Here is an 18,916-nt window from a genome sequence, read left to right on the forward strand (position 1 = left end):
ACAAATATAGAGACCTGCAGTGTAGTGACATGACATGGTCCTTTTTTCCTTCCAATGCACATGTCTCAAATCCAGCCTTCATCTTCAGGCCCTTTCTAGATGTGAACCAGCATGCAGGCACCACAAGCAATTGGAGTTCAGCCTCTCAGGGCCACCTCAGTCTTGGGGATAACATGGGGCACAGTCACATGTTGTGTCCCAGGGACAGGGAGGTACCAAGAAGCCTTTTCTGTTGCTGCACAGTGAAGTTAAGCACAGATAGAATTGGTTTCTTTTCCACTGCCCTGCTTGCCTTTGTTTTGTTTTTTTCTCCCACAAGTTTCGCACTTTTCTTTTGAGCAACTAAACCTCATGTCCCAGTTTTTTAAAGACCTATGGTTATATTGGCTGTTGCTCATCAGACCAACGCCCATGATTCTGATGATCTTTCTAAAACTGTTTGTGGTGCTGTGGGTGTCCATGCGACATCACCAGCATCCCCGCCTTCTCTCCTGAGGCTGCTTACTAACTGTCTTATAACCAAGAGTGACAGAAAGGTGCCCAGAAAACCAAATCCAGGTGGTTTTCAGGGGAACAACGGAGAGAAAAAGAGATCACCACTGCCTCCTGCAGCATCATGGACTGAGGAGTGTTCTCCTGCTTCTCGGCTCCTGGCAACGGTAAATCCCTTCTGGTAGGCTCTGAAATGTGGGTATAGTCTGGCAGCACAGACACTGCCAGAAATAGGTGCAGGCATCTGTCCAGCTTGGCTGGGCTCACTGGAATGTGTTCCCTTCAGCTTTGAGAAGTGCTGCCTATGGGTTAATCACAATATAAGAAGATCTCTGTCAGCTTCCCTTGAGCAAAGCTAGCCTGAACTGTGTTCTACCTCTGATCTTGTGAAGCACTGAGAGTTAAAAAGAATAGGCTGTATGTTTGAAGACATTTTGAAACAAGCAGGAAATGTTGGTATGTAGATAATCTGAAGGTAAATGGTTGCTTTGAGTTAAAGCCTTAATTTAAAATAAATGTGGTATCTTACAGCTCTTTCAGAAAATAAAAGTATTTTATTTTTCTTTACATTTATATTAATAAATAGGTATGTTCAAAAACTATCATTGTGACTTTTCCCTTATGCAAACCCAAATTTTATCTTGGAAATTTTAAATGGCATCTCTATGAGACAGAAAAAAAACTCATTGGAAAAAAGCAAGAATACCTTGAAAAAATAACGGAACTATTAGGACCACGTTTTTTTTTGTGAATTCAGGTTTTTCTCTTGAGAAAACCACCCTGTGTTTTTTACTTAGCTAACCTGAATACTTTTATCATGTTTTCTGATCTGTTGTTCTCATCATTAATACATTGGAACTTAAGACTTCTCAAAGGGAGATGGTGACAGCCGGAGAGACACAGCCAGCAGCCTCAGTCCTCTGCCTGGAAGAGGACATTCCTTCCTCATGTCAAGCTGAGATTCTTAAAAAGATTTCAGCTGAGCCCCTTCTGCATAAGAAGCAACTTGCTATTGCAGTCCTGCTTGCTTGTAGCTCCCACCCTTCATCTGTACCCGGCAAGACATTCTTGTGCTCTGGGAAGGTGGGGAATGTGAAGGGAAGGCTCAGTTCCCCATTGCTCTGCATCTATGAGGGCTTGTAGCAATCTGGGAAGCATTGCAGGGTTGGGACAATAGCGAATGGCCCGTCAGCTGGATTTGTAATCTGTCAGAAATCCAAGTGACAGAGCAGCAAGTTTAGGAATGCTGAATTATTCAGGGTTCATTCAGAAGTTATAAAAACCTGACCTGTTAAGGAAAATTGGGTGTCGTAGGGAGATTACCCACTTTTAATCACTTTCTTCTCTGTGTGACTGAAAACTGCATGAAGAAGTTCTATGGCTTACACAAAGAAGACTTTTTAGCACCCTGAAAACTTGTGATTCATGCATAAACTACTGCTTATCTGTCTTGTTAAAATGTTGCATGGATGCATCAGTGTCACTGGATTCATTGACAGATAAAAGCCTGTTTTACTCCTGATGGGATTCACTCTTAACCATGTAAGACTGGTTCTTAAGCAAGACTATTCTTAAGGGTGCTAGTATTTATCAATTTTCTTCCATTTTTCTCATCCATCACCAGTTAATATATTTAATAAAATCACCTCTAAAAAAGGAAGTCAAGTTTCTTTTAAGCATATGATGAAAAAGTGTCATTCTGGCTCAAAGATTCTGTTCTTTCCTCTCTTTACAAACCCATCTGCAGCAAATAAATGATGTTAGATTTCCAAACATTTATGCAGATCTTGGTCAATGTCACCTAATCCTGCAGTCACATGTATGCTGATGTTTGGAGTCTGTCTCTGGGCTTGAAGGGTGTGTGGTGGTGGACAGGCCATCAGCATCTTCTAAGAGCCTGTTGTTTGGATTGCTCTTTATAGGGAAAATGCCCCCGGGAAAAGGCTTGGAGAATCACACCGCTGTACTTGGATTCGTTCTTCTGGGATTTTCTGACCGCTCCAGCCTGCAGGGCCTGTACTTCACAGTTTTACTGACCGTCTACCTCATGGTCCTCACAGGGAATGGCCTGATAGCACTCATCACAGTAGTGGATTCCACCCTCCACAGCCCCATGTATTTCTTCCTCAGGAACTTGTCCATCCTGGAGATCTGCTACACATCAGTCACTCTACCAAAAATGCTGGTGGGTTTCCTGATGGCAGATGGCAGGATCTCCTTCCTTGGCTGTGCTGCTCAGCTGTATTTTCTGGTTTTGTTGGGCAGCATCGAATGCTTTATCCTGGCTGCCATGGCCTATGACTGCTATGTAGCCATCTGTGACCCCCTGCACTATACCCTCATGATGAGCAGAGGTCTCTGCATCAGGCTGGTGGTGGGGTCATGGGTGGTTGTTGCACCAGTACAAATAGGACAGACCTACCAGGTGTTCACTCTGCCCTTCTGTGCATCCCATGACCTTCATCACTTTTTCTGTGATGTCCCTCCTCTGCTGGAACTGGCCTGTGCAGACACTTTCTGGAATCAAGTGATGCCGTACACCATCATCGTGGTATTTGTGATCCTTCCTTTCTCCTTAATAATTCTTTCTTACATTAATATTATCAGGGCAATTCTAAAAATACCTTCAGTTCTGGGCAGACACAAAGCCTTTTCCACCTGTTCTTCACACCCTGGAGTGGTGACGCTCTTCTATGGCTCAGCCACAGTGGTCTACTTAAAGCGACGGTCAAGGGATTCTGTAGACATCGACAAATACCTTGCCCTGTTTTACACAATTGTGACCCCCATGTTTAACCCTCTCATCTATAGCCTGAGAAATAAGGAAGTGAGAATTGCCTTGAAGAGACTCCTATGGACAAAGTGATACTACAGAGTATGTAAAATAGTTCCAAATAGTACCAGAAGTCCCACTGAGGTACATGGTTGCCTGAACAAAGCATCCCATATTTGCTCAAACAAAACCATATGTCCACTCTGGCTTTCATCCTCCTCAAGAAGGGGAAAGGTCTCCTGAGACATTCCTGTTATCTCATGCCCCACCATGCTGTCTTTGTACTCTAGAGCATCTTCAGTGCCCCTAAATTGCTTAATGCCAACAGCTACTTCAAGCTCTGTCTGACCAAGGTAACATTAAAGGGGAATAGTCAAAGCATGGCCAATAGTAAATGGGGCCCAGAGGGTGACACAATTGACGAAGAGATGACCATCTTCAGGGCTGAGAAATCCCTTGCTAGACCCCATGGATTACCTACAATCTCCCCACATGGAATTAGCTTAAAAAAGATAAAAGACCTGCAGGTCATCTTCTGTTGCTGTGAGTCTTGCACTGAGTTGTGTAATGGTAGACAAACTTGACATAAGGAATAAAAGACCAGAAATCACCTGATGAACAGTCCAGTACTGGAACAGGGGCCCAGAGACCTCTGGAATTTCTATTTGTCATAGTTTAACACCAGGCAGCAACTAAACACCACATCTGCTCACTCACTCCCCCCCGCAGTGGGATGAAGGAGAGAATTGGAAGGGTAAAAGTGAGAAAACTTGTGGGTTGAGATAAAGGTATTTTAATATGAAAAGCAAAAACTGTGCATGCAAACAAAGCAAACTAAGGGATTCATTCACTGCTTCCCATCAGCAGGCATGTGTTCATCCCATCTCCAGGAAAGTAGGGTTATATCACGTGTAACAGTTACTTGGGAAGACAAATGCCATCACTCTGAACATCCCCCACTTCGTTCTTCTTCTCCCAGTTTTATATGCTGAGCATGACATCATGTGGCAGTGAATCTCCCTTTGGTCCACTGAGATAATCCGTCCCAGCTGTGTCCCATCCCAGCTTCTTGGGCACCCCCAGCCTACTCATTGTTCTGTCACTGTGAGGAGCAGAAAAGACCTTGATACTGCGTAAGAACTGCTCAGTGATAACAAAAATATCCCTGTGTTGTCAACACTGTTTTCAGAACAAATCCAAAACACATCCCCAAATGGCTACTGTGGAGAAAATTGACTCTATCTCAGCCAGAACCAGCACAAGCATTCGTGTGCTGAATCTACTTTGCTGTTTTGAAACTGCCTCTTGGAAAAATGTGACCAGTAGGGTTTTTTAAGCCAAAAAGTGTATGCAGCACTGAAGTGTGTTTCCATGTATGTAACAGCTTTACTCAAGGTCTGCTCCTGGGGGGGAAATATCTCAGTCTGCAGTCAGAAATGGCTGGAGATGTGAGGGACAGATGTGTTTCCTGAGGCAATATTTGTTATGCGTACAACATAAAAAGGTTGTGAAGGTGAATGGGCATGAAAGAAACAAGAAAACTGCTCATCCCATAGAGCTCTGCAGAAAGAAGGTGGAGCTGTACACAGCATGAGGTGCTACCAGTGGGATTAGCATGTAGAAAAGATTTTTGAAGAGAAGGCTTTGCAAAGGAATATCCTGACTTCACCCGCATGAAGTATAGAGACCAGGCAGTGTATTGAAATGATGGCGAGAAGTGCCCTGGGGTAAAAGATCTTTGATGAGACAAGGTTTGAGAGATCTGGGTTACAGAGATTTGAGGTAGTCCTTTGATGATCTGAGTAGGCTGAACTTTGGAAATCAGAAAAACGAGGAAACTCTCAAGGATGTTTAAGGAATTAGTACTACTATCACCAGTAACAGCAAAGTGCTGTAAGGGAGTTACTTCTCATTCTTCATTATGATTAATTAAAGCACTTTAATTCCTAGCATTCATTTTTCCTTGGCAAAATAGCCATAACTTCTCAGTAGTTGGCTTCTCTCATGAAGTTTTTAAAACAGTGCTGATTCTCTCTGCTATGTTTTTTGTGTACAAATACGCAGGTATGTCACAAGAAGAGCAAGAGGCCACGAATGCATTGCAAATAGCAAGTTTTATTTTAGTTACCTACCAGGGGATCTCTGAAGTCACATCTAAGCTCCCAGGTGGAGGTGACACAAATGGGGACGCAGGCGCTGGTCAGTTCAGCCCTGCTGGAAGATCACTGGCCCTGCTGAGCTCACCTGTATTTCAAGGCTCAGGCAGGTGCATCCTCCTGCTCTTTCTCACAACAAAGCAGGAATCTCAGACATAGTGATAAGGTGCCTAGAGTTTCTCACAGGCCTGCATTATCTAACACAGAGGTTCTGCTCATCAAGCACACAAGGTCAGTAAAACAATTAGTGTGATGTATGTGCTTTTTCTACAGACGGGTGCAAGTCACTTCAGCATATTTACATTTACATTTAACTAACCTCCTCGCCAAATCTTCCGCGATATTCCCATGCCTCTTTGTTACAATTTAATTATTTAAATTTAATATTTAAATATTACACTTATTTAATAATATTGCCCTTAAATCACCCTGCTTCATATCTTTTCTCCACATTCTGTGGAGGACAGTTGGAAGATGGCAGCTGTTTCTTTTCTAGCCAAGGAAGGTAAAGGGTCAGACCCCAAATGAGTGCAAGGGCTACAGCCATCAGCCACCCCCTTCTTTCTCTCTGACACCCTCCTACCCTCTCTCCCACACCTACACATGGTGAGTCACTGCTGGTCAGAACCACTTGCTCTTCAGAAGTGGCTTTGGGATTCCTGGATCTTCCTGTTGCTTACTATATACTTATTCTCTCCTTCCAGAACTCATGTTGAGTTGTCCTGGCTGTAACAGGGACTTTTTGACCATCTCCTAGGAAACAGTTGTTTCTTTATGATTTTCTGTGCTGAAAGAGTGATAACAGAAATGCACCAAATTTTGCACTGCTGCAGCAGAATTTCCTGCAGGTGAAGGCACCAGTGACATGACCCCTTCTAGTTCACTGTCTGCTTTTCTTTCCTGAGTTGCTGCCTAAATGAGGAGCCATGGTCCCTATGCTTTTAAGCAAAATAAAGAGCCTTCAGCATTTTTTTTTGCCTGAGATCATCCCTTCAAGGGCTGTTTGGTGGTGCAGGGACAGTTCCCGTGTACGTGGATGAAGGGGAACAGATCCCAGCATGGCAGAACTTTCAGGGAGCATCAGAGCTTGGCTTTCTCCAGCTGTTCTCTTTGAACTTAACTAGTCTCTTTCTGATCCCTTGTGTTGGTGCAAGGCCTGAGTGCTCTGGCAGCTTGGTCACCGTCCTGCTGTGTGGCAGTCCTGTGACCACAGGCAGGAACAGGCAATGGGCACTTGCGTGACAGAGCTGGACTCCATAACAGGCTTTCCATAAAGAAAGCTGATCTTCTCAGGGCAATACCTGAAGGTTTAGATCTTCTTCTGAAGTTTATCTGAAAAACATGCCCAAGGAAGTGGCCCACAGATACAAACAAACACCAGTGTACAGCTGAACATTGTGGGTGTGCAGGGCTAGGGTGCGCAGCAGTGTCCTCTCACAGCCAGCCCCCCTGCCAGAGACCTGCAGGACCAACAGAACAGGGTCTGGTGTGTGCCTGTGTGTGCTGGATACCACATAGAAGCTGCCCTAGAGCAATTATTACAGACTGGCCCCTCACGACCGCCATTTCCAGCCCCCCAGCCCAGCTCAGAGTTTGTTCATCCCTCCATGGAGGGACATGAAATTAGTAGATCACAAGTCCACGTTAGCATTGTACAGGTGAGATATACACATGCACATCACGTATCTGAGGTGAGATCACAGTATCACAGTATCACAGTATGTTTGGGATTGGAAGGGACCTCAAAAGATCATCCAGTCCAATCCCCCTGCTGGAGCAGGAACGCCCAGGTGAGGTCGCACAGGAACATGTCCAGGCGGGTTTTGAATGTCTCCAGAGAAGGAGACTCCACAACCCCCCTGGGCAGCCTGTTCCAGTGCTCTGTTACCCTCACTGAGAAGTTTTTTCTCAAATTTAAGCGGAACCTCTTGTGTTCTAGCTTGATCCCATTACCCCTTGTCCTATCATTGTTGGCCACCGAGAAGAGCCTGGCTCCATCCTCATGGCACTCACCCTTTATATATTTATAAACATTAATGAGGTCCCCCCTTAGTCTCCTCTTCTCCAAACTAAAGAGCCCCAGCTCCCTCAGCCTTTCTTCATGAACCGGAGTGAGCACAAACATCATCAGCTATTCCTTGGAGTTCCATGAAGGCCTGTGGGACAGACAGTGTCTCAAGTCACTTTAGGTTGGGAGTAACATCTGTGGGCACCTGGCTGAATGCAGCACTGGGATGTGCTTTCTTGAAGTGAGATGCCCATGTCCATTCTTCATGAAATGGGAAATCTCAGATAAGTGCAGAGCAGGATGATACACTGTGGGGCTGAAGTAGCTCCAATCAGTTGGGAGTGTCAACAGCAGGTCACAGAGGCACCATGAATCCTGCCTATGTATGAAAAAGGGAAATGTCTGTCTCTGAACATCCCTGGGTACATAAGGAGTCCACGAGGCCAGCCCAGATGTGGATGCCCAACAGAACCCTGACATTTCTGTGTGTGACTCCAGGAACAAACCCCACTGGCCCAGTAAGATTCTTCTCAGCTGCCTTGGACAGGTTCATTGCAAATGCTCCTGTTTGCTATGTCACACTTGCCCTTGATTCTGGGTTGTACTCTCAAAAGCACCAGAGCAACGAAAGAGGTTCTAGGGTCCTTGGAAAAGGCAGACATCAAAGCCATCTTCAGGAAGAGCAGGGATGAGAACTGGGAGAATTATAAGGCTGATCAGCCTGACTCTGTCTCTGGGAAGGGGATGGGCCATGTTCTTCTGCATCCGTTTCCAGGCCGTTGAAGGACAGGAAAGGGATTGCTGAAACCAAAACAGCCTGGGGAAAGAAAGGCATGTCGTGTACATAGTGGTTTGCAAGACCTCAGACGTGGTGTCCTGTGGTGTCCTTATAGCCAGACTGGTTCTCTCTGGGCTGAATAAGAGGACATTGGGTAGGAAATTGGCTGAACCGTCAAGATCAAATGTCACCTGTGGTAAAATATACTCCATGCAACCAGTTACTAGTCGCATTCCTCAGTGACCAGAACCCAGGCCAAGACTGTTGAACTTGTTTATATTCCCACTGTATGATGTTAACGAGTGCACTTTCAGCACCTTTGTGGATGATGCAACACTGGGCGGAGCACTTCGACAACCTCACGTGGTTCACACTGCCCTGAACAGCAGAATGAGAAAAGATGATTTGGGCTCTCTTCAAACTGGAGTTATTTTGTGATTCAATGACTCTTTCCCTTTGAGAGGTTTTTGAAGAAAGAATACAGAGAGGAAAAAGAAAAGAAAATTTAAAAAGAGTCAGGAGATATAAAAGATGTCAGCATAAATACAGAAGTTCCTGGGAAGAATGTTTCTCAACTCAAATCGTTAGTAGGGTTTGATCAATTTGATAAAACAAGCACACTTCTATCTGTTCAGGTCCTGGGCCATAAGAAGGTTGATGGATGGCTATGGTATTATGAGGTCAGTTGTGTCTCAGAAACTCATACTTCAGTAAAAAGCATGTGGTTGTGAAGGGGACTGTGAGGTCAGTTCTGTCTCTGGAGGTGACAGGCCAGCAGCAGGGACATGGCTGGGAAAGAACCTCTGACACAAAGTGCCCCATAGGCCCTACCCAGGAAGAGGGCTTAGAGATGGGTTGTCATCTCCATTCTGTGACAAAAGTGAACACCTGATAAGTCCTCAGGATGAGTTCCTGAATAAGAAGTACAAGGGGCTGTGAAGACTTAAGTCCCCCACTGTGATGACTGGGCCCTATGAGAACCTTGATGCTGACAATCAGGAAGACTGTGAAGTGCAAGCTTCACAGATAGATGTGGTCAGAAAATCCCAGAAAAAAAGAAATCCAAGTTCAGCACTGCCATTTTCCACACATCTTTTGAGGGTTATTGTCTCCACATAAATTAATCCAAACAACAGGCTGTTGGTGGGTGGTGATGGCTCATCCACCTTCACATACAGCTCAAGCACAGAATCATAGAATCACAAAATAGTTTATGTTGAAGAGACGTTTAAAGATCATCTAGTCCAGCCCCCCTACCATGGCAAGGGAAATCTTTCACTAGATCAGGTTGCTCAAAGCCCCATTCAACCTGACACTGAACATTAGCAACGATGGGGCATCCACAGCTCCTCTGGGCAACATGTTCCAGTGTCTCACCACCCTCATCATACAAAAATTTCTTCCTTGCATTCAGTTTAAACCTACTGTCTTTCAGTTAAAAATCATGCCCTTTGTCCTGTTACTGCAGGCCTTGGCAAAAAGTCTCTCTCCATCTTTCCAATAAACTCCCTTTACATATTGAAAGGTCATGAGAAGCCTTCTCTTCTCCAGGCTGAACAACCTCAACTCAGTCTTTCTTCATAGCAGAGGTGTTCCAACCCTGGTGTCGTTTTTGTGGCCTCCTCTGGACACACTGTAATGGGTTCGTGTCTTTGTTGTATTGGATAACCCAGAGCTGGATGCAGCACTGCAGGTGGGGTCTCACCAGAGTGGAGCAGAGGGGAAGAATAACCTCTCTCGACCTGCTGGCTACGCTGCATTGGATGCATCCCAAGATATTATTATTTTCTGGGCTGCACCAATGAGGGACTTGGGGGTCACATAACCCTGGGTTAGAAAACCATAGCTATGAGAATTATAAACTCCCAATCAATTCGGAAATTGTACGGGATTGGCTACTCCAGCTAGATCCCTGCAAGTCGATGGGGCCTGATGAGATTCACCCAAGAGTGCTTAAAGAGTTGGCTGACATCACAGAGGGAGCTCTCTCCATGATTCTTCTATGCTCTTGGGAATGTGGAGAGGGCCCGGATGACTGGAAGCTGGCAAACGTTGTCCCAATCTACAAGAAGGGCAACAGGGATGACCCTGGCAACTACAGGCCTGTCAGCCTCACTGATGTTCCTGGCAAAATTATGGAGAAGATCATTCTGGGAGTTGTTGAAAAATATCTGAATGACAATGCAGTCATTGGTCCCAGCCAGCACGGGTTCATGAGGGGAAAGTCCTGCTTAACAAACTTAATTTCATGCTGGGACAAGGTTACCCACCTAGGTGACCAGGGGAAGCCTGTCAATGTGATCTTTTGGAATTTCAGTAAAGTATTTGATGCTGTCTTTCACAGTCTCCTCCTGGACAAGATGTCCAGCACACAGCTGAGTAAACACACAATGCAGTGGGTGAGCAACTGACTGATGGGCTGGACTCAAAGGGTTCTAGTAAATGGGGTCATGTTGGGCCGGCGCCCAGTCACTAGTGGGGTTCCACAGGGATCCATCTTATGGTCAGCACTCTTCAATGTCTTTATAAACGACTTAGACTCAGGACTTGAGGGGTTGCTTAGTCAGTTTGCTGATGAAACGAAACTGGGGGAAGCTGTCAACACTCTGGCGGGCCATGGCTCCAGGGAAGCGGCAGCCATTATGACCATCAGGCAGCAGAGGGACAGCCCCTGCTGAGTCAGCATGATGCAGCCTCCCGTCCCATGGGCTGCTCCTCCATGTGTCAGCTGGAATTTTGACTCCATAACCCTTTCTTCCTGCTGGGGCTATATCCGCAGCTCCAGAGAAGATTGGAAGAGATGGGAGCTCAGACAAATTATTTCCTGCTGGTTTCTTGATCTACAGAGTGTCAAGGTTTGATTGCAGGGTGACAATAAACCACGGTGGCAGATGCTTTGTTAACCCCCTCTTCCCCCCCAGATCCTCTCATCCCCCCTCCCCGCTAAGTACAAGTGATAGGAGGGCAAAGAGAGACAAAGAGAGAGAGTTGGAAAAAGTTAAAAATGTTTTACTAATTCTACTAATAAAACAGAGAAAATAATACAAAATATACAAAACCAATCTTGAAATTCTCCAGCAGCAACAGAGCAGACACCCAGAAGTCCTAAGTTGGACTTTGCAGCAAACCAGAACTGGATTCAGTATGTCACTAGGCCTCAGTTTGCAGGGACGACTTGCAAGGTCCTTACCAGGTGCCAGCCATAGCTGAAGAGGGGAAAAAGGGTTGAGACCCTCATGATCTCCCACTTTTATATGAAGCATCACATGAATGGGATGGAATACTTGGTTGGTCAGTTTTAGTCACCTGTTCAGTTTGCTCCTCCTTGCCCCTCTCACTTACAGGACGTGCATCCTTATCAGCGACCTTGCATTCCATTGCTATGTCTACCAAAACATGTATCCAACTTCAGAAAAGTGCAGTTACTAAGAAGGGCTTAACTGAAAGAAAAAAATCACTTAAAGAGAAACTTCTCTTATTTTTAACAAAACCGGAACATTCTACCCCTTATCACATACCATTCATGGCATGCTTAGGCTTTATCAATACAATCTAATTAATTCCTACTACCATATATATATATATGTATATACATATGTACATATATGTATAGATGTAATTCATCATTCTCTTAGTCCATGGACCATCCTTTTGAAAAGCTCATTCAGTTAATTTAGTTAATGACTTTAAGCTTCATTTATCACAACAGTCTCCCAGGGCAGTGAAAATGGTACATCTAGTGCATCTCATGCCCACAGTTTGTGGGTTAAAGACATCAATTTCAAAGAAGCTGTCAGGCACCACTTATTGAAGCAGGTCTGGTTTCATCACCACTGTCTTGATCTGAAAGACACTTACTGAACACTGTTAGTATGGCATATAGCATCATGTAGCAATTGACATCATACAGTTCACTATTGAATATTCTCACCTAAAATCAAATCTCCTTGAGGTACACACCAAACTTCTCCATCCTTAAGCATCACCCACCAGGTGCTACCATGTCCTTGGGCAGAAACAATCCCACGAATGGGCTTGCCTCTGACTGAGGCAGGAGTAACCCAAACTACTTTTCCTAACATATTTTTCATGTGTACTACAGGGACTTTATCTCCTTCTACAGTACGTAGAACTTCTGATTGAGTATGCCCAGCTCAGTTGGTTGATCCTCTAGTGTTGACCAACCAAGTGGCTTTTGCTAAATGTGAATCCCAGTTTTTAAAGGTTCCACCTTTAGCGTAGTTTTTAACAGACCATTGTACCTTTCAATTTTCCCAGAGGCTGGTGCATGATATGGAATATGATATACCCACTCAATACCATGTTCTTTGGCCAAAATGTCTGTAAGACTGGTTTTGAATTTAGTCCCATTGTCTGACTCAATTCTTTCTGGTGTGCCGTGTTGCCAAAGGACTCGATTTTCAAGGCCCAAGATAGTATTCTGAGCTAGGGGTAGCATGAGGTACGGCATATGTTTGCAACCATTCGGTGGTTGCTTCCACCATTTTAAGTAGATAGCGCTTACCTTGATGGGTTTGTGGGAGTGTAATATAATCAATCTGCCAAGCCTCTCCATACTTAGATTTCAACCATCACCCCCCCATACCATATAGGCTTTAACCGTTTTGCTTGTTTGATTTCAGTGCATGTTTCACATTCATGAATAACCTGTGAAATAGTGTCCATAGTTAAGTCCACCCCTCAATCATGAGCCCATTTATATGCTGCATCTCTACCTTGATGCCCTGAAGCATCATGGGCCCACCAAGCTAGGAAAAGTTCACTTTTATGTTGCCAGTCTAAGTCCACCTCAGCTACTTTAATCTTAGCAGCCTGATCTGCTTGCTGGTTGTTTTGATGTTCTTCAGTGGCTCAACTTTTAGGCATATGAACATCCACATGACCTCTTACAGGCAGGCTCTCTAGCCGAGCAGTGTCTTGCCACAGTGTGGCAGCCCAAATGGGTTTACCTCTGTGCTGCCAGTTGCTTTTCTTCCATTGCTGTAACCACCCCCACAAGGCATTTGCTACCACCCATGAGTCAGTATAGAGATAAAGGACTGGCCAGTTCTCTCGTTCAGCAATGTCCAAAGCTAGCTGGATGGCTTTCACTTCTGCAAATTGACTAGATTAACCTTGTCCTTCAGTGGCTTCTGTAACTTGTCGTGTGGGACTCCATACAGAAGCTTTCCACCTTCAATATTTTCCTACAAGATGGCAGGATCCATCTGTGAACAGTGCATACTGCTTTTCAGTCTCTGAAAGAGTATTATACAGTGGTGCTTCTTCAACACGTGTTACTTCCTCCTCATCTGGAGACATCCCAAAGTCTTCGCTTTCTGGCCAGTCTGTAATCACTTCTAAGATCCCTGGGCGATTGGCATTTCCAATTCAAGCTCGTTGCGTGATCAGTGCAATCCATTTACTCCACATAACATCGGTTGCATGATGCGTAGAGGGTACCTTCCCTTTGAACATCCAGCTCAGTACTGGCAGTCGAGGTGCCAGGAGGAGCTGTGCTTCAGTACCGATCACTTCTGAAGCAGCTCGGACCCCTTCACATGCCGCTAGTATCTCTTTTTTAGTCACTGTAGTTGGCCTCAGATCCTTTGTATCCTCGACTCCAAAAACCTAAGGGTCGACTTTGAGTTTCTCCTGGTGCTTTCTGCCAGAGTCTCCAGGTAAGTCCATTATCTCCAGCTGCGGTGTAGAGCACATTTTTAACATCTAGTCCAGTCCAAACTGGCCCAAGGGCCACCGCATGAGTTATCTCACGCTTAATTTGTTCAAAGGTTTGTCGTTGTTCAGGGCCCCACCCAAAATGGTTGTTTTTCCAAGTCACTCAATAGAGAGGGCTCACAATCTGGCTGTAGTCAGGAATATACATTCTCCAAAAACCTACAACGCCTAAGAAATTCTGTGTCTCCATTTTATTATTAAGTGGAGACAAAGCTGCAATTTTGTTGATCACATCCATTGGGATCTGACATCCTCTATAGGCTGCCCTGGACATAAGGAATTGTCACAGGTTCAGTTGTCCTACATGTGGGCACTTCCTGTCATTTAAGTTGGCCAAAGGAATTTCCCACCAGCCTCCAAGAAGGTGCTCCCAGGTGCTGCCTTGTCTCTGTGAACTGCTCCATTAGAGCTTGCAGTTATCTGCGTGCATCTTGGTCACCTCTGGAACCAAATATGTCACCAGGTGTCTGTGTCTGAAAATGTTCCCCCTGCCTTCCACCTCCATTAATTATCAAGAGAGCTGAGACAAGGAGCTCCTGTGCAGGAGCCTGTTTTGCACACATCTGATCTGAGGAAAGATGAATCCCACCTCCTGTGGGTTTGTGGTGTGCATGGGATAGAGCTACCTCCTCTTTTGGCTCTAAGGACTGCAAACTCAGCATGAGAAGACTTCATTGACTCAGCTGAATCCCTTCCCTCAGAATAGATAAAGAAGAGTCCTCCCTGACACTCTCTGGTGTCCTGTCTAAAAGTAATAAAACAAAAAGGGTGTTCCTGGAGCTAAAGCTGTCTCTGATTGAGAAAATCAGCTGCTGGGAAGAAGTTTTTCTCCCCAGCTGAAGGTCAGAAAATAAGTAGTTATGTCAGCCTATTTCACAGCAGGTCCCCCTGGAGCCCCAGTGACACCTGGAGGGAGCCCAGAGGGGACAGAGAAAGTGCCCCCTTGTGCTGCTCCTGTGCTGCTGAGCTGGGCTGGGCTCCTGGCACAGAGGGAGCTCATGGCAGTGGCAGCGCTGCAGAGAGACAGCTCTGCCCAGGAGCAGCTCCTCTGCACACGCAGCAGGGATGAGGGCTCTGCCTGCAGCACCGAGGGCAGAGGAGCCAGGCAGAGAGAGGGTAAAAACCATGTAGGGTGGTAGGTTGCTGAGTGCTCAATGAGAGGCAAATCTTCACAGTCCTAACATGGTAAGTCTCTGCATGTATGACAATGCAGCTGCATTTCCTGGAGAGATCTCCAAAAGCTGAAACATTACATGACTGGTGGGACTTGTAAGAACGGTTCTCCTTTGTTTTCTGGCGTGGAGAAGGAGGACATTCTCTACAAGAGGTGTTCCCTGCTGCAGCATCAGTGGAGAGGCCATGAAAGCTGCTTTCTCCCAGGGGTGGCTGCAGGGGTGTGAAGCTGGGTGAGCACCCAGGCATACCCAGGGCTGTCCTGCAGAGCTCAGCGCTCAGCCTGCCCGGAGAGATCCCAGGAACACTGAGGGGAGAAGCTCTGGGTGGAAGAAGCGACCTCTAACAGGACAGGGTCCTTCTGCTCTCAAAAGGGTGCTGTGTGTGCCAGGGCTGCTCCAGATCACCCACAGGGCACTTCTGACAGTTCCTTCCTCCTTCTGAGGACCTTCCACTTGAGAGCAAGGCCCAGGCAGGAGTTACCTGGAAAGGAAGGTTTTGCTTTAGCCTTCAGTTCATGCTGGGGGGGTGTAAAGGGGAAAGGAGCTGGTGACTTCAGAGAAGTGACTGGGACTCTTGAACCATTAAGCGGTGTGATCATTAGGTCTGCTAGGAACATGATAAACTGCTGCACCTATCTCTCAGCCTACAGACAGTACCAGCATCCACTTTGCTGTCAACACCACAGTTTGTCTGACCTGCTCTTTACCACCTACAAGCAGGGAGGTGACTTTAGACAGTAGCCTCCCAGGGGGAGTTTTGAACACATAGATGGTGGGATGGGATCCCTCAGAAATTACTGTGAGGAAAAGGATGTAGAACAGAGAAGCAGGTGGAAATGGTCCATGAAGCAGAGAGGTGGGCAGGAAAGAAGGCAATACAAAATGGTAAAGTCGTGGAAATGAGAACTGGGAAAACTGCCTGTCATCCCCTCCCATGCAGAGCCCTTCCTCTGAGCAAGCCACAGGGCCTCTTGTCTGACCCAGCCAAGTCTGTGTCCTCACGGCCGTGGGCACAAGGCAGCAGCTGCCCACTCTGCAGCCAGAGCTCCGGCAGAGGAGAGGTGCCTCTCTCCAGCCAGCGCCCATTTCCCTCTGCAGAGCACAGGGTGAGTGGGATGCCTCACAGCATTGCTGGTTGAGAGGCTGTCTGCATGGCTGGTTATGGTGATGACTTTCTCAAGTGTCTTTGTCTCTCTTCTTGCCTCCCTTGGCAGAAGAATCCTGGTGCTGCTCCTCCTTTTCCCACCTGTCCGTGCTGCTCCTGCTCCTGCTCTTGGACTTTGTGGGGTTGGGGGAATTTCAGACACAAACCCTTTGAGCCTTGCCAGAAAAGGGTCTGCATGGGAGTGAGAAGCCCCAGCCTCCCTCTAACCTGTGAAGCTCCAGGAGATGTGGGCTGTGGGCTTGGGAAGTGAATGTCTTTCCCCAGAGGAGATCCTGCCTGTAGGACACTTTGACCATTTCCCTGCAGTGTCCTGAGAGGCTGTGTGCTTGACACCAGACACCATTATCTCACAGCATCTTTGCCCCTTAAGAAGCCCCAGAGGTGTGAAGACTGTGGAAATGTTGTCGAGCAGCTGTATGCAGGCAGCTGAAAGGTGCCCTGTGTGTCTTGCCGAGACGGGGAGTGTGTCTTCCACCCTCAGGCACTCTGTGAAAGAGGGAGACGTTTGGAGACCTGAGCCTTAAGTCCAGATATCTCTACCCTCAGCAGGGTCATGTTTCTTTGAAGGACAAGCTGCGACTGTGATCATCCTCCATCTCAAGCACATAGGAGCAATGAGGAGCTGGGAACAAGACTGACAGATAGCCCAGCTCCCCTCAGACTGCACTGAGTGACATTGAACATTTTGCCACTCAGGTCTCATGAGGGAAATGCTGAGGATTTCTACCTTTGAAGAAGACTCCACAGGTAGGACAGGACTATCTAAAAGAAAAAAAGGAGGAAAAAAAATTACTTTCTGCCTTGAAAAGTGTCTCTGAACTTTTCACTTGCTTTTCCTTCTTCACCAGTCTGTCATCATCAGAGGCAGCAAATGTCCAACAGCAGCTCCATCACCCAGTTCCTCCTCCTGGCGTTCACAGACACACGGGAGCTGCAGCTCTTGCACTTCTGGCTCTTCCTGGGCATCTACCTGGCTGCCCTCCTGGGCAACGGCCTCATCATCACCACCATAGCCTGTGACCAGCACCTCCACACCCCCATGTACTTCTTCCTCCTCAGTCTCTCTGTTCTTGACCTTGGATCCCTTTCCACCATTCTCCCAAAAACCATGGCAAATTCCCTCTGGGACACCAGGGCTGTTTCCTATGTAGGATGTGCTGTACAGGTCTTTTTCTGTCTGTTCCTGGTCACAGCAGAATATTCTCTCCTCACAGTCATGTGTTATGACCGCTACATTGCCATCTGCAAACCCCTGCACTACTGGACCCTCCTGGGCAGCAGAGCTTGTGTGCACATGGCAGCAGCTGCCTGGGCCAGTGGGTTTCTCCATGCTCTGCTGCACACGGCCAATACATTTTCACTGCCACTCTGCAAGGGCAATGCTGTGGACCAGTTCTTCTGTGAACTTCCCCAGATCCTCAAGCTCTCCTGCTCACACTCCTACCTCAGGGATTTTGCACTACTTGTGGTTACTGTCTGTTTAGTCTTTGGGTGTTTTGTGTTCATTGTGGTGTCCTATGTGCAGATCTTCAGGGCCGTGCTGAGGATCCCCTCTGAGCAGGGACGGCACAAAGCCTTTTCCATGTGTCTCCCTCACCTGGCCGTGGTCTCATTGTTTGTCAGCACTGGCATATTTACCTGCCTGAAGCCCCCGTCCATCTCCTCTCCATCCCTGGACCTGGTGGTGTCATTTCTGTACTCGGTGGTGCCTCCAGTAGTGAACCCCCTCATTTACAGCATGAGGAACCAGGAGCTCAAGGAGTCCATTAGGAAAGGGATTTCATGGATATTAGTTGATGTTGAATAAATTTTCAGTGATTCTACACAAATGACTGCTAGTGTATCCCAATTAGGCCTGTACTCTATTTCTTGTTTTATCCTTTTTATTTTGTTAGCTTTACATATATTTTGCAGTTATGATGTTCCTACATAAGCATTTTTATTCAGCTTACACTCTTGAGAAATGAACCCAGTACAAATGATTTTTAAACACCTGAAACCTGTATAAATTTTTTTCTAGCATTGTTTCGGAGCTGACTTTTTCATTGCCTCTCTGTAATAAAATGACATCTCCCCCTTGCAGTTTCTCTAGATTTGGCTGTTGTTCCATAAGCTGATATCAACAACAAGCCCAGGAATTTCACCCCCCAAACAACCAGAGTGAAAAGCTCATTGTCACATTGGCAGCTATTACAGAACAAGGTTTGGATTTAGGCCACATCCCTTCTTGTCTGTTGACAGAGGAGATGGTGAACGTTCACTGAGATAGGGTCAGACTGCACTGTCCCAGTGCATGATGGGGCAGAGGACATCCTTCAGGAGAAGAATCAGGAGGTGCCCAGAGAGCCCATGAGATACACGTGAACCACGTGTGCCTGAGGTGGGCAGCGACTGGAGTCCAAAGAGTGAGAGATCACCCAGTGTGGCCTCAGCCAAAAGGAAAGCCAACCTGACACAGACCAGCTCCAACAGGCAACAGCACCTTCACAACCACCACACCAACAGCAGCACTTACACAACCATGAGCAGCACAACTGACCCTGTCCTGTTCTTCCTCTCAGACTGATCTGGTGTGAAGGTTGCACAAGTGGTCCATATATCCTGCGCAGAACTTACCTGCTGTCTCACAC

The 18,916-nt window shown here is 46.4% G+C and overlaps 2 protein-coding genes across 2 annotated transcripts; both read left to right on the forward strand.

Annotated features, from left to right (window-relative positions):
• The first annotated feature begins 2,419 nt into the window (after window positions 1-2,419).
• On the forward strand, window positions 2,420-3,358 carry LOC102087135 (olfactory receptor 10AG1-like). The gene has a single exon (XM_013371678.3). It carries the CDS (start codon window positions 2,420-2,422, stop codon window positions 3,356-3,358), a length of 939 nt encoding a protein of 312 aa, XP_013227132.3.
• Window positions 3,359-16,901: 13,543 nt separating this feature from the next.
• Window positions 16,902-18,422, forward strand: LOC135579987 (olfactory receptor 14J1-like). The gene has a single exon (XM_065070038.1). It carries the CDS (start codon window positions 17,158-17,160, stop codon window positions 18,091-18,093), a length of 936 nt encoding a protein of 311 aa, XP_064926110.1. The 5' UTR covers window positions 16,902-17,157; the 3' UTR covers window positions 18,094-18,422.
• Window positions 18,423-18,916: the final 494 nt, after the last annotated feature.

This window comes from Columba livia, chromosome 7 (assembly GCF_036013475.1).
Source record: "Columba livia isolate bColLiv1 breed racing homer chromosome 7, bColLiv1.pat.W.v2, whole genome shotgun sequence".
In the NCBI taxonomy this organism is placed as follows: domain Eukaryota; kingdom Metazoa; phylum Chordata; class Aves; order Columbiformes; family Columbidae; genus Columba; species Columba livia.

What these genes read in the sequence shown, in the direction of transcription:
- LOC102087135 (XM_013371678.3), top strand. Translation starts at nt 2,420, where the DNA reads ATGCCCCCGGGAAAAGGCTTGGAGAATCACACCGCTGTACTTGGATTC.
- LOC135579987 (XM_065070038.1), top strand. Translation starts at nt 17,158, where the DNA reads ATGTCCAACAGCAGCTCCATCACCCAGTTCCTCCTCCTGGCGTTCACA.